This window comes from Artemia franciscana, chromosome 2 (genome assembly GCF_032884065.1).
Source record: "Artemia franciscana chromosome 2, ASM3288406v1, whole genome shotgun sequence".
Lineage (NCBI taxonomy): Eukaryota > Metazoa > Arthropoda > Branchiopoda > Anostraca > Artemiidae > Artemia > Artemia franciscana.
Window position 1 is genome coordinate 4,252,208 of NC_088864.1, and position 27,097 is coordinate 4,279,304.

General features: G+C 34.6%; 1 protein-coding gene across 1 annotated transcript; it reads right to left on the reverse strand.

The window, feature by feature from the left end:
- Positions 1-1,108: 1,108 nt before the first annotated feature.
- Positions 1,109-25,233, reverse strand: LOC136036209 (pyrimidodiazepine synthase-like). The gene is made up of 6 exons (XM_065718305.1): positions 25,080-25,233; positions 21,473-21,581; positions 16,769-16,991; positions 10,471-10,603; positions 8,719-8,834; positions 1,109-1,300 (listed from the first exon to the last, which is right to left on the reverse strand). The coding sequence occupies exons 1-6, from the start codon at positions 25,114-25,116 to the stop codon at positions 1,184-1,186; spliced, it is 735 nt and encodes a 244-aa protein (XP_065574377.1). The 5' UTR covers positions 25,117-25,233; the 3' UTR covers positions 1,109-1,183.
- Between the last annotated feature and the right edge of the window lie 1,864 nt (positions 25,234-27,097).

Here is a 27,097-nt window from a genome sequence, read left to right on the forward strand (position 1 = left end):
ATTGAGTCAGGTGGCTCCTTACATATATTTTGTTACCACAAACTGTTTGATTTGAAAATTATTACGTAAATATTTTTTTAATTCTGTTCGTTTTAGGTTTCATTTACTTGTTAATGGTGATTTATAGTTCTTGTGTAATTAAAATTTTATTTGACTTTATTTGTGCTCAACTTTGGTCTAGTATAGCTTTTTACTTTTCTTTGAAAAACTTTTTTTTCTTTTAATTAATTCATTAAAAAATAGCGCGACAGAATGTGATATCTACAGTTTCTATAGCGATAAATTTAAAAACTGAGTAATAATTATGTTTCTGGAACTTTGAAGTTTCTTCTAATTAGTTATTTTCAAATGTAAAAAATAATTTAACGGAATATTCAGAGTAGTTTATTTGTATTTTCTTTCTTTATGTCTCTGTTTATATCAAAGAATAGCTTGACAGAATGAGACATCTAGAATTTTTGGGCCGATGAATTGCTTCACCAACACAATTTTTTTACCAAGAATTTTTGAATATGACAGATTTTTTTTTCTGATTACTACTACTAATAATAATAGTAACAAATCACTGATGTACGCAGCCACCTGAGGCCAACACAGCTGTGAATGCTCCTGCTTCATCTCAATCTGTTCAAATCTTCCTTCTTTACCCCATCTCAAGCAAGTTAATATTTAGCCTTGAACAGCTTTAATTCTAAACAGATATCTTTTGACTATGTTAAAAATAAAATAAAAAGTGAAAACTAAGATATACATCAAGATAAGAAAAAATTACCAGGGACAGGATAATAGTCAGAGACCTTGGCCTAGATTATCAAATAGTTTAGTGAGTTGCCTATATCACTTCATTTATAATTCATGTAATTGTGCATATTTTGAGAGTGTTTCGCTAACTTGGCAAAGGCTCTTAAGTTATAAGAATTGCTAGGCAACTATTTTAATTTGAGGGGGGGGGGCGACTGCTACCCAATGTTTGGAGAAAAATACATTTTAGTATTTTCCCGAATAAAAATTCTTTCCCTTGGATTAATACATTTTGCCCTCCCTCAAAAAAAAATAAACACTTTTGTGAATTGACACCTCTGTCGCTAAGCGAATAATAAATTCCAAATCAAAAAATTATATCTGTTTTAATTTCTTTTTTAGGAACAATGCTGCAAATGGGCACATACAAATACACTCAATATTAAGCATAAACTGCTTGACCTTGGAGTTCTTTTTGGATAAAGTCCAGATGCTCTTCGGAACTGCGAAACGATATCTTGACACATGGGTCATCGATAATCCTTTGCCACCATGCTTTCTGGAATTGAAATCGAATATTATGAAAAACATTTCGAAAGGGAAGTAAAAAAAAACTGTGGTAAAATGGAGAAAGAATAATCTTATTATTTGAAACTTTCCGACGGCTAAAGCATAGCTTTTTTGTGGTTAATTACATGATCGAATTTTTGAATGGTGTAAAAATTACAAGTACAGAAATTAATTTAAAAAAATTAGCTGAAAAATCTTATAGGCCTCTAAATAGCTTTTTAAACTTTTTAACACAACTATTTCAAAGCTACACCACCACCAACAAAGCATGAAACATCAACAGTTTTCATCGACAAAATCAATTTCCTGGCTAAAAGTATTTTTTGCCAGTTGATATTTCTTATCTGCTAGTAATAAATAAATTAACACAAATTTCTACTGCAAGACCAACCCATCATGAAAAAAAATCAAAAGGAGGGAACTTTGCAAACAATGGGTGTATGGTCCATAAGAAAATAACTTCTTAGACCACACTGCCTTTCCAGTTACAGAATTTAACAATTTTCCAAATGAATCCGATCAAAATTTTGAGACAGCCAGTATGTTTAGAGTAGTACAATGATAAGATAACAAAATTTTGGGGTCAACATACCCTCCCCTATGATCCCGGGGAAGAGTTGTAACTTACACCCTGGGGGCATATACTTTTTTTATGGAAGAGGTGGTTGTATAAACTTCAGAGGGGACTCAAATGCTTAGAAATTGAAAGTTATAATTTCGTTTTACGAGTCAAAAGTGATCCGATGGCAACAAAGCCCCCCAAACCCTCTTTTCCCCAAATAAGTCCAATCGAATTTTTATATTGCCGTTTTGTTCAATATAGACCAAATATGATGCAACAAAACTTCAGGGATAACACATTCCCTCAGAACCCACGGGTAAGTGTTGTAAATAATTATGTCCCAGGGACAAACACTGTTTTTGTGGAAGGGATGGTCATACAAGCTTCTTAGGAAGTTTATTCGATTGTGAATAGGGTTTTTAGTTCCCTTGTTAAGATTCAAAAGTGATCAAGGGGTAACTATCCCCCCCCAAAAAAAAGCTCAAAAACAACAAAAAACTTTTTTTCCCAAATAAATCCGATCAAAACTTTGATATAGCCATTTTGTTCAAAATACTTTAAAGATAAAATAACGAAAGCTCCGGGGCCAACACAATTCCCCAGAGTCTGGAGATAATTGTTTTGAGTTATTCCTCGGGGGTATATAAAGTTTAGTGTAATGGGTCATCGTATAAACTTCAGAGATGGCTCATTTGATTGGAGATTGAAAGTTCTAGTTACCTTTCAAGAGTTATCAAAAGTGATCGGAGGGCAACTCCCCCTCCCACACACGCTCTTTGGCCAAAATGAATCTGATCAAAATTTTGAGATACCCATTAAGTTTGAAGGTTGTGCGCTGCCATCCCCACCCATTCCCGGGCATCAAACCCGACCTCTGAATATCTTCCCACTTGCAGCGTAAATGGAAGGATATCTGTATATACTTATTGTGAGTGGTGGTCTCCTATCCCTTCCAAGATCCAGGGAAATCTGAGTTACGGCTTTGAGTTACGAAACTTGATTATTGTTCATTTGATACCTGTGGATACTACGTGGTAACTTCGGTTTACATTGCAAGGGCTGTAAGTTGTGCAAATTGATTATTGTTTTTGATGCCTTGTTTACTTTAATGTTTTCTTTACTTTGTTATTTTTTACTTTGACATTATTATTTTGAATGTAGTTTTGAAACTTTGATGAAAGTTCGATGTTGAAAAGTTTAATTAAGAATCAAAAGTGATCAGGGGGCAACTAGCCCCCCTCCCTTCAAAGCCCTTTCTCCCAAATGCATCCGACCAAATTTTTTTGATAGCCAGTTTGTTTGAAATAGTCCATTGATCGTGGCAAAATTTCGTGGCCAACTTATCCTCCCCCCCTGGGAAGGATTGTAACTTATAACCTCTAGACATATAGTTTTTATAGAAGAGGTCGTCATATAAACTTCGGAGGGGACTCAAATGGTTAGAAATTGAAAGTTATAATTTTGTTTAAAGATTCAAAAGTGATCCAATGGCAATTAGCCTCCCTCCCCCCAAACCTCTTTTCCCCAAATAAGCCTGATCCAATTTTATATTGCCATTTTGTTCAAAATAGACCAAAGATTATGCAGCAAAAACTCGAGGGATAACCCATCCCTCCAGACCCCGGGGGCAAGTGTTGTAAATAACTATGCCCCCTGGGAGATATAAGGTTTTCATGGAAAGGATAAGGTTCGGAGAGGGTTTATTCGATTGTAAATTAGAATTCTAGTGCCCTTTTTAAGAGTCAAAAGTGATCGGAAGACAATTAGCCCCCTCCCCAAGCCCTTTTTCCCAAAAGCATTCGATCAAAATTTTCATAAAGCCATTTTGTTGAAAACATTTTAAAGATCAAAATAACGAAAACTCCGGGGACGACACAACCCGCCGAGTCTGAAGGCAATCGTTGTAAGTTATTCCTCTGGGGCATATAAGGTTTAATGTAAAAGGTGGTCGAATCAACTTAAGAGATGGCTCATTTGATTGGAAACTGGAAGTTCTAGTTACCTTCTTAGAATTATCAAAAGTGATTGGAGGGCATCTCCCTCTCCCAAACCCTCTTTTCCCAAGATGTATCCGATCAAAATTTTTAGATAGCCATTGAGTTTGAAATAGTCTAACGATCAGAGGACAGACTACTCGGGTTCAACCTACGCCCCCCCCCCAGCCAGGGGAAGGGTTTTGACTTATGCCCAGGAAGAAAAAAGGTTACTATGGAAGAGGTGGTCAAATGATTAGAAATTGAAAGTTATAGCTTCCTTTTTTCAGTTCATTCATTAATAATAGAGGGCATGTTTAATTCTGAATCTCTTGTATGTGTTGCTAGCTGTGCACTAATATTGATGAAAACAGGGCCACCAATGAAAGGTTGTGCACAGCCATCCCTGCCCACCCCCTGCTGTCCAACCCAATATCTAAATATACTCCCATTTTCAATGCAAACCGAAGGATAGCTATGCTGATTGTGAGTGCTTGTCTCTTATTCCCCCAGCCCTGGGGAAATGGCTCTGAGTTACAGAACTTGCTTATCGTTACTTTGATACTTTGTTTACTTTGATGCTTGGATTTAGTGATTTACGTGGTAACTTCGATTTACAATGCAAGTGCTGTAAGTTATGGTTATTGTTACTTTGCTTACTTTGATGCTTGGATTTAGTGATTTACGTGGTAACACCCGTTTGCAATACAAGGGTTGTAAGTTATACAAGTTGCTTATTGTTACTTTGATGCCTTGTTTACTTTGATGCTTTCTTTACTTTTTATTTTTTCTTACTTTGAAATTGTTACTTTGATTGAAAAACAAACTTTGTTACTTTGATGTTGAAAAAAATATTTATTTTGAAATAAGGAATCTTCAAAACTTGAAACTTTTTCCAATCAGAAACGAAAAAAATTAAATAAAAACACTTCAAGAAAAAGAAGTTTTTCAAAAAAAAGTAAAGGCCATATTAAACTTAAGATCAACAGTTACAAATACCTGTTATTTCAAACTAAACTTAAATAAAAAAAACAAGTTTTTTGAAATGAAAGTAAGGAGCGACGTTAAAACTTAAAACGAACAGAAATTACTCCGTATATGACAGGGGCTTTTCCTCCTCGACACCCCGCTCTTTACGCTAAAGTTTTTTTATTGTTTTAAAAAGTAGAGTTGCGAGAAAGAATCAAACTTTGGCGCAAGGAGCGGGGTGTCGAGGAGGAAAAGCCCCTTTCATATACGGAGTAATTTCTGTTCATTTTAAGTTTTAACGTCGCTCCTTACTTTCATTTAAAAAACTTGTTTTTTTATTTAATTTCTGAAAGTTTTTGAATTAATGCATGTCTGATTTTGGCTCTCCGTACATAAATTATTAAAATGAAATTTGCATATTAATTCTTTTTTTGGCTAAATGGCTTTCTCTTATTTTTGATCAGACGATTTTGAGTAAATAAGGGGTGGGGAAGGAGGCTTAGTTGCCCTCCAATTTTTCTGTTACTTAAAAAGGCAACTAGATCTTTTAATTTTTAACGAACGTTTTTATTGGTAAAAAATATACGTAACTTAAGAATTAACTTACGTAACAAACTTTTATATTATTATATTTTTGATTATATATATGAGGGGGTTGGTCCCCTCGTTAATACCTCGCTCTTCACAATAAATCTTGTTTTGCCCCAATTCTTTAAGAATGACCCCCGAATCAGAAAGGCCGTAGAATAAATAGTTGAAATTACTAAAAAGTTTTTAGCATAAAGAGCGAAGTATTTATCTCCTTCTAAATACCTCGCTCTTTATGCTAAAGTATTTTTAGAACCCCTCATATGCGTAATAATCTCTGTTCGTTTTAATGCTTCTCCTTACTTTCAATTGAAAAAACTTTTTCATGTTTATATTTTCATTTTTTTTTTTTAATAGTAATGCTAGAAAATCCTGCGCCCTTTTCTTTGAATTTCTCTTCCCCCATGAAATATTCCTCCAAGGAAAGATCCTCCCATATAGCCCCCTCCCCTGAACCCCACACCTAAACCAAAAAAAATTCCCCTGATAACGTCGGTACACTTCCCAGTAACCATTACTGTATGTAAACATTGGTCAAAGTTTGTAACTTGCAGCCCCTCCCCCAGGGACTGTGGGGGGTAAGTCATCCCAAAAGACATAGTTATTAGGGTTTTCGACTATGCGGAACAAAATGGCTATCTCAAAATTTTGATCCATTGACTTTGGGAAAAAATGAGCGTGGGAGGGCCGTTAAAATGAGCCCTCTTGCAACACTCTCGGACCACTTAGTCGATACGATGACCCCTGGAAAAAAAACAAACAAAAAACAAATAAACACGCACCCGTGATTTGTCTTATGGCAAAAAATACGAAATTCCACATTTTTGTAGATTGGACCTTGAAATTTTTTCTATAGGGTTCTCTGATACGCTGAATGCGATGGTGTGATTTTCGTTAAGATCCTATGACTTTTAAGGGGGTGTTACCCCCTATTTTCCAAAATAAGGCAAATTTTCTCAGGCTCGTAACTTTTGATGACAAAGACTAAATTCGATGAAACTTATATATTTAAAATCAGCATAAAAATCCAATTCTTTTGATATATCTTTTAGCATCGAAATTCCGTTTTTTAGAGTTTCGTTTAGTATTGAGCCGGGTCGCTCCTTACTACAGTTCGTTACCACGAACTGTTTGAAACGAAAACAAAATACTAATAAAGAAAAAATGAAACCCAAAACGAACAAAAATTAAATAAAAATCATAGCAAAAAAACATACAAAAGTAATAATATAAAGGAACAGATAAATCTTAAAACGAACAATGTTGAGACTGAATATGCAAATAAAGCTTAAACCAAAACCAAATATTTTACTATTGAAGTGTAAACGAAACCCAAATCGAACAGAAACCAAACCTTTAGGAGTGGCACCTTTTTAAGGAAACTTTAGCCTAGTAAATGACACAGCATTTGCACTGAATTCTGATTAATAGATAATTATTCTGGGTTTGGTCTGTTATTTTGGAATAACATTAGTGCAATAACATTACTGCAGTTAAGCTAGGAAAAGGAGGTTATTAGCTGGTTTCATATTAAATCAAGAGTTACACAGGGTTGCGTTCTACCTCCATTTATATGAATTATTTTATGGGCTTTTCCCTAGGAGCATATCAATGGCAATGGGAGTATGCGGAATCAAATAAGGAAGTAAGACTCCCTTTGCCTAAGCATCATAGACGAAAGATGTTAGCAAAATCAATGTGCTTTTGGAGGTTTTATGAGCTCAGGGTGGAAGAATAGGTTTGAATATTCGTGTTAAGAAGACTAAGTCGCTAAGGCCAGGAACAAGTGAAGATGAAAAGGTGATGCTGGGTAATATGAACAACGATAAAATTTACAGCTTCACTTAACTAAGTAGTATTATTAGTAAAGAAGATTGGTGCAATGAAGATGTTAAAAGTATAACAGTCAAAGCCCAGGGTGTTTTTTCACAATTGAAAAAAAATGGAAGATAAATATGCGAACCAAGATTAGAACATTGGAAGCTTCAGTGATGACAGTGGTCAAGTATGATTCTGAAGCATGGGCACTCCTGCTTTTTAGGTCTATAATGACAGAAAAGTTGAGATGGCGAGGGCACATTCTTCGGATGAAGAATGACAGATTGTAAAACATTGTCCTTTTTGGCCAACTGCCTAGGGTTAAACAAAAAGTAGGTCATCCCAAGTTGGGATGGGAATATATCGCAAGGAAAGATTTAAGGGAAATTGTAACTACCCAGGAGGGTTTAAAGAGGGGGGCTTTGAATAGAATAGGATGGAGGAGAAGCTTGTGTACCTGTGTTGGCCTTAGGAGGCATTGTGCTGCAGTCAGTTGTTAATATTGTTAGTAGCAGTATTATTTGGACCTAAGGTTCTCAGACATTCAGCTCAATGTCAGTTTTTGAAAAATAATAGAAAAAAAAACTTTCCGAGAAAGAAGTTTTCTACTGAAAAGTAAAGGCCATATTAAACTTAAGATCAGCAGATACAAATACCTGTTAAAATTCAAACTCAAAAGGACCAGAAATTACTAATAAAGAACTGATGAAACCCAAACCGAACAGAAATTAAACAAACAACCATAGCAAAACAATACAACAAGTACTAATAAAAATGAATAAGTAAAACTTGAAACGATTAATGCTTAAATTGAATATGCAAATAAATCCTAAAACAAAAATTTATTTTGCAAATGAAATATAAATGAAACCCGAAACAAAACAGAATTAAATAAACAACAATGTAACCAGACATACAACAGATACTAATATAGATACCTTCATAAATCTTAAAACGAGTGGAACTTAAATTGAGTATGTAAATAAAGCTTGAAATGAAAATATTTTTGTTATATTACTGTGGCCACGCCCCTCTCATATAGGGAGTAATTTTTGTCCGTTTGAAGTTTTAACGTCGCTTCTTACTTTCAGTTAAAAAAACTTTCTTTTTGTTTTCTATTAATCAGAATCCAGTGCAAATGCTGTGTCATTTACTAGGCTGTGGTTTCCTTGAGAGGTGCCACTCCTAAAGGTCATGCTGTGGTGATGTTATCAGTCACAGTTTTGGTTGGGGAACCCTGTGAAAAGTTCACACCAATGCCACTATGAGGCCACGCAAGCAAGGATTTCCCTGTCAGGGATAGGGATGGTTCCAAGGTCTTCGTGAAGTAACTCGTAGTAAAGCCAGGGGAATCCTTGGAGGACACTCGAAATGAATAGAATTACAAAAATAACATGCACGAAATATGGCTACGTTCCCGGAAGCCACCTCTCTAGGAAAAACTAGTTTCAAAATTAATATTGAAAGAATTTTAAGACTTGTTCAAATGAAGCTTACTATGTTTGGGAATTTTTCCTTTGCTACATCCAATGTGTTTCCATATATTGTCGATATTGCTCTGATTCTTTCCAGCCACGGCCAAATTGAGTAGTCAAGCATGCCTGGCTGAGCACCTAAAAGAGGAAAATGAAGTCAGTATGCTCTCAAGGCGTTTGTATTCACTACTACTTTATACTTGTAACAAATGTTCTGTTTTCTTTCCTCTCTTACAAAACCTTACAACAGCCAAACCATTCGTTGTAAGGGATGGTGATATCGAGCCAAAAGTCATATGATTTCGTGTCAAGGTTCATTCAAGAAGAAAATGGAAGTTATTCTTTCCTTTTTCAGAAGCAAAAGAGACTGTACAGTAAGTGCTGAACCCTACTATTCTGTGCCGGTTATTGACGATTTTGTTCCGAAAAGGGCTCATGTGAAACCTAACATAAATACGAAGAAAAAAAATTGATTAGAAACATCCCTGAAGTGATTTAAAAACCCTCTAAGTTAAATAACCTTGTATTTTTTTTTTATACAAAAACTAAGAAAATAAATATATCATCATCACACAAACTCTTTCATTCTCTAGCTCTTTTCGACTAAATAACGGCATCTTTAAAAGTATTTTGTTTTCTCAGCTAGATGACAGTTTCTGAATAACAGAAGCTTTCAGTTAAATAACTCTAGTTCACATTAACTGGCTTATTATTTTAGAATCTATGAAATCATGGTTAGGACACCTTATGGACTCGTGTAACCTTCAGCCCAAAACCCCTCATTTAGCAAATAGTATTTCTTTTTTTCTTTTGCTTACTTGCAGATATGCCTTTACAACTGTTACTAAGTTTTATTGAGAATAATAGATTTCCATGAGTCAAATACACCTGTAAGGTAAATATGTTGCTAAACATCGCAAATTTTATTCAATGCTATCCTTCCTATATCAATGTGAATTATGACCACAGTGAATATATGACCGCGAATTATAATCATTTGAATTACAGCGGTTTAAGTGATTTTGACCTAGATCTTTATTTCTGATAAGCTATTAATCAAAAAAGGAGACAAAGAATTGTTTCGTTTTTGCATATTTTTATAAAAACACAATCAAGACCTACGAGTAAATTAATCTCGTGGAAAACTCCCCTATTAAGAATTTTTCCCGTGGAAAATCCCCCCCCCTTCCTACCGAAAGATGCTCTAGACAATTCCAACCCGGTAATAATTTACCGTGGACAATTCCCCTTAACATTTACACATGCGAAATTGAGTTGACAGTGAGTAATTAAGACAAATAAAAAAATTATATTAATAACGATGTATGTTATATTATATTATATATATTATGTATTAGTAACGATATGATCCATATGTCTAAAGTCTAAGGTATAAGGGTCTAAAGTTCTATGGCTCTAGATTTAATGATATGTGGAGCCCATAGCTTGTTTATTGATCATTCTTTACACAGAAATGAAACTACTTTTCTGATTTTCAGTGTTCAAAATACTACGTCATATATAAGAAATGTGAAAAAAAATGTGTACCCCCATATAAAAGTGCGAAAACGATCTTATACTATGATAGTCTCTGAATAAATTTTTCTAAAGAGCTCCTATGATCCGATGGAGACACAAGTCATTCCTTTTGAAGGAATAAACAATTCCAGGCAAGATATTAACCTGAAGAGATAATTTTTTTATCTGCTAAAAAATATATATACATATGTACATACGCATAAAGATGTAATATATACATATGTTTTTGTTGTACCTGCATAAAATGGTGTTCCACGTTTTGCCAATTGGTCCTCAAAGTGAACTAGGATATCTGTAACTTGAGCAATGCGTTCATCTTTATCAGAGGCTTCTTTATTTTTCACAAGATATGCCAAGTTTTGACCGACCTAAAACATTGATAAAACAAGGTTATATGTCTTTTAGCTCACAAAAGCATGCAACACTTTTTACTTAGAAATCTTTTTGTCAAACAGTTTGTGGTAACGAACTGTAAGGAGCGACCCGGCTCAATAGTAACCGAAACTCTAAAAAATGGAATTTTGATATCAAGAGATACATCAACGAATTGTATTTTTAAACTGATTTTAAATATTTAAGTTTCATCAAGTTTAGACCTACCCAAAGCTATGAGCCAGAAAAAGTTAACCTTATTTTCTAAAAAAGGGGAAACACCTCCTAAAAGTTATTTATTCTTAAGGAAAATCACACCATCAGATCCAGCGTATCAGAGAACCCTACTGTAGTGGTTTCAAACTCGCGTCTGCACAAATGTGGGATTTTGTATTTTTTTTGCGAGAAGATAGCTCAAGGATGCGTATTTATTTGTTGTTTTTTTTTTCGCACGGGTGACCGTATCGACCTAGTGATTCTAGAATTTCGCGATAGAGCTCATTGGATCGGAAACTAAAAGTTCTAGTACCCTTTTTAATTGACCAAAAATTTGCGGGATGATTTTTTCCCAAAGCCATCAGATCAAAATTTTGAGTTATCTATTTTGTTCAGCATAGTCGTAATATCTAATAACTATGTCTTTGAGGATGACTTAATCCCCCACAGTTCCCATGGGAAGGGCTGCAAGTTATGAACTTTGCCCATTGCTTACATACAGTATTTGTTATTGGTAAAGTATAGAGACGTTTTCAGGGGGATATTTTCTGGTAGGGCGAGGGCGGGGAAATCTTTTCACGGAGGAATTTTTCATAGGGGAAGATAATTTCTATGATGGGGGTGATGGATATCCCAGGATTATTTAAAAAAACGATCAGAAATTAAATTAAAAAAAAAAACAAGTTTTTTCAACTGAAACTAAAGAGTAACATTGAAACTTGAAACGAACAGAAATTATTACGTATATGAGAGGGTTCGTCTCCTCGTCGATGCCTTGCTATTTACGCTAAAGTATTTTTAGTAATTTCAAAAGAGCTATTTCTTCTAATTAAACGGCCTTTGTGATTCAGGGGTGGTTCTTAAGGAATTGGAGCAAAATTCAAACTTTAGCGTAAAGAGCGAGGTGTGGACGAAGGGGCGAACCCCCTCATATTATGAACTGTAGTAAGGAGCGACCCGGCTCAATAGTAACCGAAACTCTAAAAAACAAAATTTTGATACCAATAGGTAGGCCTACATCAAAGAATCGCATTTTAATGCTGATTTTAAATATATAAGTTTCATCAAGTTTGGTTTTACCCGTCAAAACTTACGAACCTGAGAAAATTTGCCTTATTTTAGAAAATAGGGAATAACACCCCATAAAAGTCATAGAATCTTGACAAAAATCACACCATCAGATTCAGCGTATCAGAGAAGCCTATTCTAGAAGTTTCAAGCTCCTATCTACAAAAATGTGGAATTTTGTAGTTTTGGCCATAAGTCAGATCACGGATGCGTGTTTATTTGTGTTTTTTTTTTCCAGGGATGATCGTATCGACCAAGTGGTTCTATAATGTCGTAAGAGGGCTCATTCTAAAGGAAATCAAAAGTTCGAGTGCCCTTTTTAAGTGACCGATAAAATCGGAGGGCACCTAGGCCCCCTCTAACGCACACTTTTTTCCCAAAGTCACCGGATCACAATTTTGAGATTTTAATTCTGTTTAGCTTAGTCGAAAACCTAATAACTATTTCTTAGGGGACGACTTAATCCCCCACACATCCAGGGGGAGGGGCTGCAAGTTACAAACTTTGACTATGGTTTACATATAGTAAGGGTTATTATGAAGTGTACAGACGTTTTCAGGGGGGACTTTTTCGCGTTGGGGTGGGGGTGGGTTGGGGGAGCGGGTTACATGGGAAGATCTTTCCATGGAGGAATTTATCACTAGGGAGGAGAATTTCCATGAAGGGGGCGGAGGATTTTCTAGCATTATTAAAAAAAACAATGAGAAAATAACTAATTTTTTTCAACTGGAAGTAATGAGTAGCATTAAAACTTAAAACGAACATAGAATTTTACGTATAACGGGATCCGTCTCCTCCACAGTACATTGCTCTTTACGCTAAGGTATTTTTAGTAATTTCAACTATTTATTTAACGGCTTTTGTGATTCAGGGGTCATTCTTAAAGATTTTGGACACAATTCAAGCTTTAATGCAAAGAGCGAGGTATTGACGAGGGGGCGAACCCCCTCATGTACGCAAAAACAATACAACAATATAGAAGTTTGTTACGTAAGTTAATTCGTAAGGTACGCATGTTTATTACTAACAAAATATTTCGTAAAAAAAGTCTATTTGTATTTTTAAGTAACCAAAATTGGAGGGCAACTAGGCCTCCTCCCGCACTACTTTTGATCAAAATCGTCCGATCAAAACTATGAGAAGGCCATTTAGCGAAAAAAATTAATATACAAATTCCGTATTAATTATTCATATGCGGTGAGCCAAAATTTCAAAAACGTTCAGAAATTAAATAAAAAAACAAGTTTTTTTTAACTGCAAGTAAGGAGCGACGTTAAAACTTAAAGCGAACAGAAATTATTCCGTATATTAAAGGGTTTTTTTTATTGTTTTAAAAAGAAGAGTTGTAACAAAGAGTCAAACTTTAGCGTAAAGAGTGGGGCGTTGAGGAGGGGACAAACCCTTTAATATACAGAATAATTTCTGTTCGTTTTAAGTTTTATGTCGCTCCTTACTTGCAGTTAAAGAAACTTTTTGTTCTTATTTAATTAAAAACTTGAAATGATCATAAATTATTACGTATATCTTTTAAAGATCGTTTCTCTCATTAATTTCAGTCATTTGAGAATTGCTCAACTTGTGACTTAGATTTTCATAAAAATACTTACGACCTCTTTGGCTGTTTTGTTACTTACATAAATTTGCCTTACAAAATTAGTTCCGCACGCATCGCTAATTTAAGTTACGTGTCTTTCCATGGAGAAATTTCTCGTGGGGAAGAGAATTTTCCAAGGAGGGGAAGCTTGATTTCCGGACATCATTTAAAAAAGGATCAGCAATTAAATAAAAAAAAAATTTCAACTGAAAGTAAAAAGCAACATTGAAACTTAAAACGAACAGCAGATATCAAACGGGTTGTGGTAGCGAACTGTAAGTAAGGAGTGACCCAGCTCAATAGTAACAGCAACTATAAAAAACAGGATTTTGATACCAAAAGATACATCAAAAGAACCGGATTTTTATTATAATTTTAAATATACAAGTTTCATCAAATTAAGTCTAACACATCAAAAGTTAGGAGCCTGAAAACAATTGGATAAGTATGAGAATATTTCCACGGAGGAATTTTTCATGGGGTAAGAGAATTATTATTTAAAAAAAATTATTTAAAAAATGAGAAATTAAATAAAAAACATGTTTTTTCAACTGAAAATAAGGAGTAATATTAAACCTTAAAACGAACAGAAATTATTGTGGATATGAGTGGAGTTCGTCTCCTCGTCAATACCTCGCTGTTTACGTTAAAGTATTTTAGTATTATCATAAGAGCTATTTATTCTAATTACATGGCCTATTTGATTCAGGGTTCATTCTTAAGGAACTGGAAAAAAATTCGAACTTTAATGTAAAGAAGGAGGTATCGACGAGGGGGTGAACCTTCTTATTTTATGTATATGAGGAAGTTCACACCCTCGTCAATACCTCGCTCTTAGCACTAAGTTCAAATTTTGTAAAATAATGGCCGATGTAAGCAATAATTTGTTTGTGTTATTTTCCGGCCAATGTTGGCATTCAATTCTATCTTAAGAAGCTTCATAACTATGTAGATAAACCAAAGATACTGTATGTGTTCGGCTTGTGGTTGCTATTAAATAAAAAAAAACAAGTTTTTTCCAACTCAAAGTAAGGGTTAACACTAAAACTCAATGCACCGCTCTTTACTCTAAAGTTTGACTCGTTTTCACAACTCTACTTTTTAAAACAATAAAAAAGTTTAGTGTAAAGATCCGGGTGTTGCGGAGGGGACAGCCCCTTTCATATACGGAATAATTTCTGTTCGTTTTAAAATTTAATGTCGCTCCCTACTTTCAGCTAAAAAAAAAAGTCGTTTTCTTTTATTTAATCCATATTGTTCTTGCAGTAATTAAAGAGGCTTTTTATAGAAATTATAGCTTGGATTCATCGGATACACGACCAAAAGTCCACAGCCCATTTGTGGCATAGTGATTATGACTAAGGGTAGTACTTTAAGAGACTTTAATATTGCTCACTTTTTACATATGCAATTTATAATTGACAACCGGCAGTATGTGTATTCATGTCAACCTCCTTGCATTTGTTCGTCCTTTCCACCAACAAAGGTCAACTAAGGTGTTTAAAGGCAGACGAAACCTATTATTTAGAGCCTGGAAGTTAATTATCCTTAATGGATTAAGTGTTAATGTTGGGGGCCTTCCAGTCAAATCTTCCACCCCTCGAGGCTTGTAATGGATTCATAAGTTGGGTGGGTTGGCAAAAATGTCGCTTTATGGTACAAATGGTAGAAAGGGGCAATCGGGGCATGTTCTCTTTTTTTAATTAGTTAAATACATATTTTCTAAGAAAATCTTTTAGAAGGAGAGTAAAGAGCCATCTAAAATCCAGAGATGAATAGAAACAAGGTAATTTGATAATTCAAACATAAAACACACATAAATTATTATCAAAGAATAAATGAAACCCAACACGAACAGAAACTTAAATGTATAATCGAATCACATGTTAAGATGAAAGATGATATTATAGATGAATTCCGAAACGAACCGAAATTAAAATGAATAATCAAGTAAAACTTCAAAAGAACAGAAACTACCATGCTTGTGGTTGGAACAAGGCTAGAACCCTACATCCAAAAGCCAATCTGATTCTCTGTATTCCACAAAAAGGGAATAAGTACTCCGAATTTGAAACCAGATCTGTATTTTCCTCCTATTCAGGTCGTATAAACTTTCAAGGGGCTTACTGAAATGAAAATTGAAAGTTCTACTACATTTTTAAGAGTCGATATGACTGGCAATAAACATCCCCTTTTTTTGCTGACTTGCCCCTCTTTATACCTATAACAACATGTAATCAAAATTTTGAGATAGCCATTTTGTCCAAAATAGTCGAGAAGTTGTTCTGAATAGTAAAATAAGCACGATTTGTTACTTCACACATTTGAGTCCGGTTTAATTAAGTATCAAAAAGATCAGATGGCAAAAAATCCAGAGCGTTGCCTCTGATTCAAAAAGATACCAAGTATGTAAAATAAAGACTAAATTAACTTCGAGGTAATCATCCATGGGTAAAGAAAGCCAAGAGGGATCGTGTGAAAGAAAAAATACAATGTATTGTTTTATTTGAAAAACGATATTAGAATTTAAATGTGTGGTTCTCCCTACATGTCTAATCGATTTGTATTACTCTATTGGAAATATGTGTTCTTAATAATGATAGATGGTAATAAGCCTACTTAAGCTATGGATGTCAGGTGATTGATTTTTTTTCAAATGATAATTTCGACAGGACCTGTGCCTGTCATGATCAGGCTTAAATTCAAATCTCTTGCCAGAAAGTAAAATCACTAAGTAAATAAAACTAAAAACACTGAACAACACTAATAATGAGCAAAACCTGGAATTATTGTTGTAACATGGCCCGAATTTTGGTAGAGGCTTTGATGGCCACTTTCCTTATAAATCAGAAAGAGGTTGGGCCTGTGGGAGAGGGGTGGAGGTTTTTTGTTAGTTTTCAGTCTATGAGTGAACCTGATGATGACAGTTACAGGTGCTGTCGAAATGTTTATTAAAAAAAAAATCAATCACCTGACATCCATAGCTTAGATAAGCTTATTACCATCTATCGTTATTATGTATAAGAGACAGATTGGCCTCAGAGAATATAATATATGTTCTGACTCGGGTTGCTTACCCCTTACTGTGGACTGAAACGAACCTACTCAAAAAGTAATTACTATAGATTATTTTTTGCTAATATCCTCTACGATTTTAAATAATTACGAAAGTTACTGCTTCTAGTTATTACATAAAACTGTGGACCATTCAGTTCACCAAACAATGGCCTACCAGAATCATTTGTTATACCCTCAATTCATAGTATATAATCAGACTCTTTACCTTTGTGCTGAAATTAAGAAGAAGGATTCGATCATACGCTCTCTGGACAGGATCACTTCGATGCATCATTTTCGTTGAATAAACTTCTTCAAGGTATTCGCAAATTATAGCGCTTTCTATTATCATTTTACCGTTATGTTCAATGCCAGGGAGTTTTCCAGTGACATTCTTCTGTACATACCACTCAGGAATAGAGGATGGATTGACATAAACAATGTCATGTCTAGAAAATAACTATACTTAGGACACTAATACGTAATGTATTCGCAAATCATAGCGCTTTCTATTATCATTTTACCGTTATGTTCAATGCCAGGGAGTTTTCCAGTGACATTCTTCTGTACATACCACTCAGGAATAGAGGCTGGATTGACATAAACAATGTCATGTCTAGAAAATAACTATACTTAGGACACTAATACGTAATGTATTCGCAAATCATAGCACTTTCTATTATCATTTTACCGTTGTGTTCAATGCCAGGGAGTTTTCTAGTGACATTCTTCTGTACATACCACTCAGGAAGAGAGGCTGGATTGACATAAACAACGTCATGTCTAGAAGATAACTATATTTAGGACACTAACTTCGTAGGTATTCGCAAATTATAATGCTTTCTATTATCATTTTACCGTTATGTTCAATGCCAGGGAGTTTTCCAGTGAAATTTTTCTGTACATTCCACTCAGGAAGAGAGGCTGGATTGACATAAACAATGTCATGTCTAGAAGATAACTATATTTAGGACACTAACTTCGTAAGGTATTCGCAAATTATAGTGCTTTCTATTATCGTTTTACCGTTATGTTCAATGCCAGGGAGTTTTCCTTTGATATTTTTCTGTACATACCACTCAGGAATAGAAGCTGGATTGACATAAACAATGTCATGTCTAGAAGATAACTATACTTAGGACACTAACTTCATAGTGTATACCTTGAGGGAGGATTCTATGTGAGTAGTTAGTAAAATAAAGAAATTCCCCAAAATACTTCTCTGTGGTGTGATTCTATTTCGTTCTTAATAAATCTATGTTTTTGTAAACATTGGTATTTATATAGACCTCGACTTAGCGAAGAATAAAAAGTAAAAGAAAGGAATAAACAAGTAAAAGGAACGAAAAGGAGTAAAAAGTAATGAAGAAACCAATGAAAGGAATGTATATCAGACGCAATAAAAGGGATGAAAAGGAATGTTTATTATACTAATTTCGAAAACGTAGGCTACGGATGACTTTGGCTCGTGAGTAGATATCTCCAAGATTTCCGCGAGAGTATTTGATAGATACTTTTTTGAAAAGTACCCTTTGCGGTATATATGTATTCCTTTCTCGAAAAAATGATATTTTGGTGAAATTATTTTTTGGATAGACCTCAACCTAAAGGAAAAGCGAAAATTAAAAGAAAAAACAAAATAAAACATAGCCATATTTAGTATGCTAAATTTGAAAGGGCTGCATATTTCTGGTTCAGGAGGAAGAATTCTTAGTACATACTTTTCGTTGAAATAACTTCGGAAATAAATTGGGATTTTTTTATTCCTTTGGTGGAAAAACAGCATTTTGGTAAAGAGTATTTTTTTTAATGGATCAAACAGTCAAAATCATTTTCTTTTTACTATAGTCGAAAACGCCAATCAATATTTTTAAGTATCTGCTTTTATTTGTTCGTTATAGAAAGGCAATGTTATCTAAAAAAGTGTTATCTTTACCTAAAAAAGAACAAAGCGCCAAAACTCCAATATTTTTATGTATCTGCTTTTATTTGTTCGTTATAGAAAGGAAGTGATATCTAAAAAAGTGTTGGGTTTACTTAAAAAAACAAAAAAGTGCCAAAAGGACATCAATATTTTTAAGTATTTGCTTTTATTTGTGTATTATAGAAAGGCAGTGTGGTCTGAAAGAAGGATACCTAATTTAAGGTGCTACGTCAAACGCACGGGGTGTTGGATGATTTTCCCCCAACCACACATTGCACTCTCGGCTGAAGGGTGAGAATCAGGAGATACCAGCTTCAGCATGTGAAAATTTTCATTTTTTTTTTCCTTTTTACTGTTTAAATTGGGTAAATAGAAATTTATAGATGAACAGTGAATCCTAAATAGCCTAAATAGTAAGTATCTATAATAATAGGACAGACACGCAAATGAGAAACCTGAAATATTTTACCAAAAATGTAGCAGTAAAAGCACATAATATTTAATTAAATTAAACGTAAATTACCATTTTGAAGGCTGTAAACTTCAGCTTTATAATGATTATTAAATAAAAAATCAAGTTTTCTCAACTGAAAGTAAGGATCAACATTAAACTTAAAACAAACAGAAATTATTACGCATATGAGGGGGTTCACCCCCTAGTCGATTTCTTGCTCTTTACACTAAAGTTTGAATTTTGCTCCAATTCTTTAAAAATGACCCCTGAATCACAAAGGCCGTGTAATTACAATAAACAGCTATTTTGAAAGTACTAAAAAAGATTAGCTTAAAGATTAAGGTATTGACTAGGTGTCAACCCCCTCATATATTTCTGTTCGTTTTAAGTTTTAATGTTGCTCCTTACTTTCAATTGAAAAAAACCTGTTTTTTTAATTTAATTTCTGATCGTTTTTTAGTAATGCTGGGAAATCCGGCGCCTTCTTCATAGAAAATTTCCTTCCCCCATTGAAAATTCCTCCGTGGAACAATCCTCGCATATAATCCCCGACCCCCTCCTCCACCAGAAAAAAATTCCTCCCTGAGAAATGCTCTATACTTCCCAATAGACGACACACCATGGTCAAAGTTCATAACTTGCAATCCTTTCTCCAGGGACTGTGGGGGATTCATTCATCCTCAAAGACATAGTTATTAGATTTTTTAGTATGCTGGACAAAATGGCGATCTCAAAATTTTGATCGGGTAGCTTTGGAAGAAAATGTGCGTGAGAGGGGGCCTTATTGCGCTCTAATTTTTTGGCCATTTAAAAAAAATGCTAGAACTTTTAATTTTGGTTCGAATGAGCCCTCTTGTGATATTCTAGGACCACTGTATCGATACGATCACCGCTGGAAAAGATATATAAAAAAACAAATAACCATGAATCCGTCACCCTTCTTCTGGCGAAAAATACAAAATTCCACATTTTTGCAGATAGGAGCTCAAAACCCCTACCATAGGGTTGTCTGATACGCTCAATATGATGGTGTGATTTTCATTAAGATTCTATGACTTTTGGAGGGTGTTTCCCCTTTTTTTTCAAAAATATAGCGAATTTTCTCAGGCTCTTAACTTTCGATTGGTAAGGCTAAACTTGGTGAAACTTGTATGTTTGAAATAAACAAAAAAGTCTTTTGATGTATCTATTGGTATCCATTTTTAAAGTTTTGGTTACTATTGAGCCGGGTCGCTCCTTACTTACAGTTCGTTACCATGAACTATTTGAAAAGTTGTAATATGTCGTCGACTGGGTCGATGACAGCGAAAGATCCACCAAACCAAAATCCGTCGATGTATAATGTGTATTTGATTTTTAATAATCGTACTTAACAGTTTCAGTTATGCTTCTTATATTTTTTTTTTAGACATGAAACTAAGTTCATCCAAGATCTGTCCCTGCGTCACATACACGAATGTACACTTTAGGTGTATACGGCATATACGACAGCATGTATATATGAAATAGACAAATGTATACTTGTTCGTGTTTTCCCCCAGATTTCTCCAGGAGCCCATTTAGAGCTGAGTTGATTCTTGGCTGAGCCTACAGAGCCTACCCTAACCCCTCGGGTAGGACTGTTTGGCGATTTGAAAGAACATTCCAATACATGATTTGACTTTGTTAAATTAATTTTATTTAAAAGAAACTGGTTTGTTAATAAGTTTTCAATCAATGTTTTTAATGGTTTATGGTACGAACCTTAAGTTTGCAAAAATTCTGTAAAAATGTAACAAAAAATTAAACAGAAAAATTAAAAAAAAATAAAATAAAGTAAAACAATGTAGCAAAAATTAAAACAGCTTTCTAAACAGAGGATGGGCAATTCTCATTACCAACAAGGGCTCTGCAAGATCTTATGAAGGGAAGGATAAGCTATAATATGACATAAGTTCTTTTTTGTAAAGTGTTTTTGTATAGTTTGGCCCCGAATCAAAGTCAAATCATTATAAAGCTGATATATAAATACGCACATATTATTATATGCTACTAGTTGTGCTATATCACATTAAGCATAGCTTTTCCTGCTTAAACAGGTCCTTTCACATTGGGCTGCCCGTCGTCATCTAAAATTGTCACAAATACCTTTTGTGACAAACACCTGTCACAAATTGTCACAAACTGTTCAAAATTAGAGGCAAACTGTTCAAAATGAACAGGAAACAGGTCAAAAACCAAATATGTGGAGTGAAAAAAAAAAGACCCTAGCTCTAATTAAGCATGACAGGCCTTCTAGGAAAAATTCGTTAATATTGAATTAAAATTATGTTAATTAAAAAATTATTAATTAAATATTTTAATTAAATATTTAAAAAATTATTTTCAATTTTTTTTTTTTTTAATTGGCGATCAGTGCTGCTTCTAAATTTAAATTTACAAGTGCTTACAGTGCTTACGTCACAGGCATAATTCACTCCGTAAGATTACATAGAGTTACGTGAAGTCTCGAGTTATCCTACAATCAAATGTTCGTAAGTATAGCATTGAAGAACCATAAAAACTATACTCACGGAATGTTTTTAGCTGAGAGGAGAAGCCGGATGCGCTGTCCATGAGGACAAAATTCGAACGTGTAGAGTCGAACCTCGGAGCCACCCACCGGAGCGGGAGCAGAAGATCCTGTAAAAAAAGGAAAAATTATCTGTCTAATAAATTTACCCTTTGCGGTGTCAAAGCAAGTTCAAGTCAGCTCTGTTAGAATAAAATGTGTCTTTGGAGCTACATAGAGTAAAGCAAATGAGCACATTTTGTGTTCATAAATTATGGGGGAAAATCTCATAGAAGAGATTTTAGACTACATATATCTGAAGTCTGGGTGAGCTAACCCTTGGATTCGTTAATACATCCTTGGGATCTGCCCCCCCCCCAACATCGAAAAATTATTTTAGTCTTTTTTCTCAAAAATGACTTACCCATACTTTTATTTTATAATTATCTACGTGATTAGTAAAATAGTTTCAACGCCATATCCCCTGACACCTACATTTAAGAAGCACTCCTTCTCCAAGCCATCTTATTCTAAGTTTCCGCTTTTGCCCCAGCCAGCTAATTTTCTTAAAATTAGCCCCATCGAGTGTACACATAGGGGGAGGGGGTTCGAATTGGTTCTTTTTCACAATAATAGTCATGTTTGGGCTTCTGAATGCTAGTGTTTATAATGTTGCTGAAAATGTATTTCTTTCCTTATTTCAAAATTAAATAAAAAAAACTAGTTTTTTTAACTGAAAGTAAGGAGCGACATTAAAACTTAAAACGAACAGAAATTACTCCGGATATGAAATGGGTTGTCCCATCCGCAGTCCCACGCTCTTTACGCTAAAGTTTGACTCTTTGCCACAATTCTACTTTTTAAAACAATGAAAAACTTTAGCGAAAAAGCGTGGGACTGCGGAGGGGACAACCCATTTCATATACGGAGTAATTTCTGTTCGTTTTAAGTTTTAATGTCGCTCCTTACTTTCAGTTAAAAAAACTAGTTTTTTTTATTTAATTTCTGAACGTTTTTGAATTAATGCATGTTTGATTTTGGCTCTCCGCACATAAATTATTGAAATGAAATTAGTATATTAATTTTTTTTGGCTAAATGGCTTTCTCTTAGTTTTGATCAGACGATTTTGAGAAATAAGGGGTGGGGAAGGAGGCCTTGCTGCCCTCCAATTTTTCGGTTACTTAAAAAGGCTACTAGAACTTTTAATATTCAACGAACGTTTTTATTAGTAAAAAATATACGTAACTTAAGAATTAACTTACGTAACAAACTTTTATATTCTTATATTTTTATTATGTGTACGAGGGGGTTTGTACCCTCGTTAATACCTCGCTCTTTACACTAAATCGTAAGTTTTGTCCCAATTCTTTAAGAATGACCCCTGAATCAAAAAGGCCGTAGAATAAATAGTTGAAATCACTAAAAATATTTTAGCATCAAGAGCGAGGTATGTATCTCCTCCTAAATACATCGCTCTTTATTCTAAAGTATTTTTAGAACCCCTCATATGCGTAATAATCTCTGTTCGTTTTAAATTTCAATGCTATTCCTTACTTTCATTTGAAAAAACGTTTTCATGTTTATTTTTTCACTGTTTTTTTTATAGTAATGCTAGAAAATCCTGCGCCCTTTTCATTGAATTTTTCTTCCCCCGTGACATATTCCTCAAAGGAAAGATCCTCCCACAAAGCCCTCTCCCATCAACCCCACCCCCCCAAACCAAAAAATCCCCATGAAAACGTCTGTACACTTCCCAATAACCATTACTATATGTAAACACTGGTCAAAGTTTGTAACTTGCAGCCCCTCCCTCAGGGATTGTGGGGGAGTAAGTCATTCCCAAAGACATAGTTATTATGGTTTTCGACTATGGTGAACAAAATGGCTATCTTAAAATTTTAATCTGTTGACTTTTGGAAAAAAATGAGCATGGGAGGGGGCCTATTTGCCCTCCAATTTTTCGGTCACTTAAAAAGGGCACTAGAACTTTTCCTTTCCGTTAGAATGAGCCCTCTCGCGACATCCTAGGACCACTTGGTCGATAAGATGACCCCTGGGAAAAAACAAAAAAAAAACAAACAAATAAATAAACACGCACCCGTGATTTGTCTTCTGGCAAAAAATACAAAATTCCACATTTTTTAGATAGGAGCTTGAAATTTTTGCTATAGAGTTCTCTGATATACCGAATGCGATAGTGTGATTTTCGTTAAGATTCTATGACTTTTAATGGATGTTTCCCCCTTTTTTCCAAAATAGGGCAAATTTTCTCAGGCTCGTAACTTTTGATGACAAAGACTAAATTAATTGAAACTTAATATTTAGAATCAGCGTAAAAATTCGAATCTTTTGATGTATCTTTTAGTATCAAAATTCCGTTTTTTAGAGTTTCGTTTACTATTGAGCCGGGTCGCCCCTTACTACAGTTCCTTACCACGAACTGTTTGAAAAGAAAATAATTCGGTATTTCGGGGCTTCTGACATTATTACTCCTTTGCGGAAGTTAGGCTCAAAATTGAAAAAGGATTATAGTTTTTCTCTGGGCCCCTTCCACCTCTTAGTTCGTTTATTTTCCCGTTAGTTTTCACCTGTTTTCGCTTTATAGTTGTGTTATCTCTTAGCAGTAGTTATGGTTGTGGTATATATGTTTTATCGCTCGTATAGTTGTGTTATTTTCAAATTATACTCCATAATAGAGAGGCTCCGAACACCCAGCATTGTATATTAAGCTCTTAATTTGACGTTTTTTTCTAACGTGACCAGATTCGTCCTGCGCCCTTTTCATTGAATTTTTTTCCCCCATGGCATATTTCTCCAAGGAAAGATCCTCCCACATAGCCCCCTCCCTCAACCCTACCCCCAAAACCAAAAAAATCCCCCTGAAAACGTCTGTACACTTTCCAATAACCATTATTATATGTAAAGACTGGTTGAAGTTTGTAACTTGCAACCCCTCCCCCAGGGACTGTGGGGGAGTAAGTCATTCCCAAAAACATAGTTATTATGATTTTCGACTATGCTAAACAAAATGGCTATCTCAAAATTTTGATCCGTTGACTTTGGGAAAAAAAATGAGCGTGGGAGGGGGCCTAGATGCCCTCCAATTTTTTTGGTCACTTAAAAAGGGCACTAGAACTTTTCATTTCCGTTAGAATGAGCCCTCTTGCGACATTCTAGGACCACTTGGTCGATACGATGACCCCTGGGGAAAAAAAAAAAAAAAACAAAACAAAAAAAAAACAAACAAATAAACACGCACCCGTGATTTGTCTTCGGGCAAAAAATGCAAAATTCCACATTTTTGTAGATAGGAGCTTGAAACTTCTACAGTAGGGTTCTCTGATACGCTGAATCTGATGGTTTCATTTTCGTCAAGATCCTACGACTTTTAGGGGGTGTTTCCCCCTATTTTCCTAAATAAAGCAAATTTTCTCAGGCTCGTAACTTTTGATGGCTAAGACTAAACTTGATGAAACTTATATATTTAAAATCAGCATTAAAATGCGATTCTTTTGATGTAGCTATTGATATCAAAATTCAATTTTTTAGAGTTTTGGTTACTATTGAGCCGGATCGCTCCTTACTACAGTTCGTTACCACGAACTGTTTGATAACAAGCCTTTCTTACCTTTTGCAAGATGAGCTGTAACGGCTTTAGGCTCCATTTGTGTTTGATAAGAACCAACTAACTTATAAAGTATGAAAGACTCTAGTTATTATCCAAGCATTATTGTCCCTTTTAAATACAGAACTATTATCAGGCACATATTGCGTAAATCATTAAAGTCGAGAAGAGATTAAAGAGTAATTAAATTTATCAGTGTTTTCCTTGACACTGCTACTGATTAGCATTATAAAGAGTTTTCCCGAAATTAACAACATCAAGTTAATTGTTATATTACCAAACGTAAACAAAAATTTGAATGTGTTTCCAACAAAATGTTGTTGATTCTGTTATTAATTAAATAAAAAAATGGTGATGATAATCCCAAAGACCTTAGATCTATAGGCCATTTTAGTGTAAAAATGGGGAACAAAGCCGTATCCAGGAGGGGGGCTATGGAATTTTCACCCCTCCCCCCAAAAAATGTAGGACTCGTAAACACATAATACAAATGTATACAATCAAATTTTATGTTTCTTTTAAAGTTTTATTTTCGTGTAGCACCCCTCCCCTCCGAATAAAAATACTCTCTCCTCGAACAAACATCCTGGATATACCCTTTTTTGGGTGGAGAGGGGTGACAGGTAAAAGAAAGAGGTGTTCAAAATATGCAAAACAACAATTTACAAATTCTGGCTAAATTTGGTTATATAATGGTATCTATAAGCTGTTACATATCAAAATTATAAAAGAATAAAAACTATTCTATATATGAAGGGATACCGACCCCCCAAAACTTCCTCTCTTTGCGCTCAGTACTGGCTAATGCTACTCTAAATCCATTTTAGACTAGAATTAATATAGCCAGCAAGTAATTGCTAGTGATTTAGTTAGCGATTGCGTATTTCAACTGAACGTCTTACTGTTTAAAGTAATTGCAGCTAAATATAATTCAGTTGTTTAAGACCAACTCACAATGCGAATTTACTAATGCTAAGATTTACTTAGTCCTAATTTCAGCCATTCTGATTTTTAATAAAATTATTTTAAAAACTTTTTCCACAAAACAATTTTTTCAAAGAAAAGCAAGGAGCTCCATGAAACCAAAAATGAATAGAAATAAAGTCAAATAATCTTACAAGCGTAAAACTACCACGAATCATCATCAACAAATAATTGAAACCCAAAACGAACATAAAATTACAGTAAATAACCGAGTCAAACTCAAAATGAGCAAAAATTAACATGGATAACCCCCATGCCTTTTCAAGAACAGAATATAATTTGCACTTTACTGAAAACAAAAGAAATTTTAAATGTTTTAACCTTTTTAACGTTAATAAATAAAAAAATTGAAACTTTAAGGGATAAATCTCAGTATATGTATAGTAAACTGACAATACACGGTCATTGTTTTTTCAGTAAAGTCGAGATTATGTTCTGGTCTTGAAAAGGCATGGGGTTACCAACCCTAAGCACGTTAATTTTTGTTCGTTCAGAGTTTGAATCGGTTACTTATTGTAAAATCTGTTCATTTTGAGTTCTGGCTTTAGAGGTGCGTGCTCACTCTGAATGCATTGTTATATGCTCTTTGGACTATTATGAACAAAACGGCTATCTCACAATTTTGATCAGATACGTTAAGGGGAAAAGAAGGTGTCAGGGAGGAAGGGGAAGGCTATTTGCCCTCCGTTACTTTTGACTCTTAAAAGGGAAATAGAACTTTAAATTTCCAATCAAATGAGCCTCCTCTAAACTTCACATAACCGCCCCTTCCATAAAAAACCTTACATGCCCCGGGACATAGCTTACAACCCTTGCCCCCAGACTTTTAGGGGGGCTGCTTCAACCCCAAAAGGTTTGTAATAGGATCTTTGGGCTGTTTTGAACAAATGGCTATCTCAAAATTTCTATCAAATGCATTTGGGGAACAAAGGGCATTTAGGAGGGAGGCTAGTTGCCCTCCGATCACTTTGACACTTAACAAGGGTACTAGAACCTCTGATTTCAATTCCAGTGAGCCCCTCTGAAGTTTATACGAC

Bases quoted from the DNA above. Each gene is read 5' to 3' on its own strand.
- LOC136036209 (XM_065718305.1), bottom strand. From the start codon at position 25,116: ATGGAGCCTAAAGCCGTTACAGCTCATCTTGCAAAAG. The intron at 10,604-16,768 runs GTAAAGAGTCTG...TCAATGTTTTAG, and splicing joins TTCTTAATTTCAGCACAAAG to GTCGGTCAAAACTTGGCATA. The intron at 8,835-10,470 runs GTACAACAAAAA...TTCCTCTTTTAG, and splicing joins TGGAACACCATTTTATGCAG to GTGCTCAGCCAGGCATGCTT.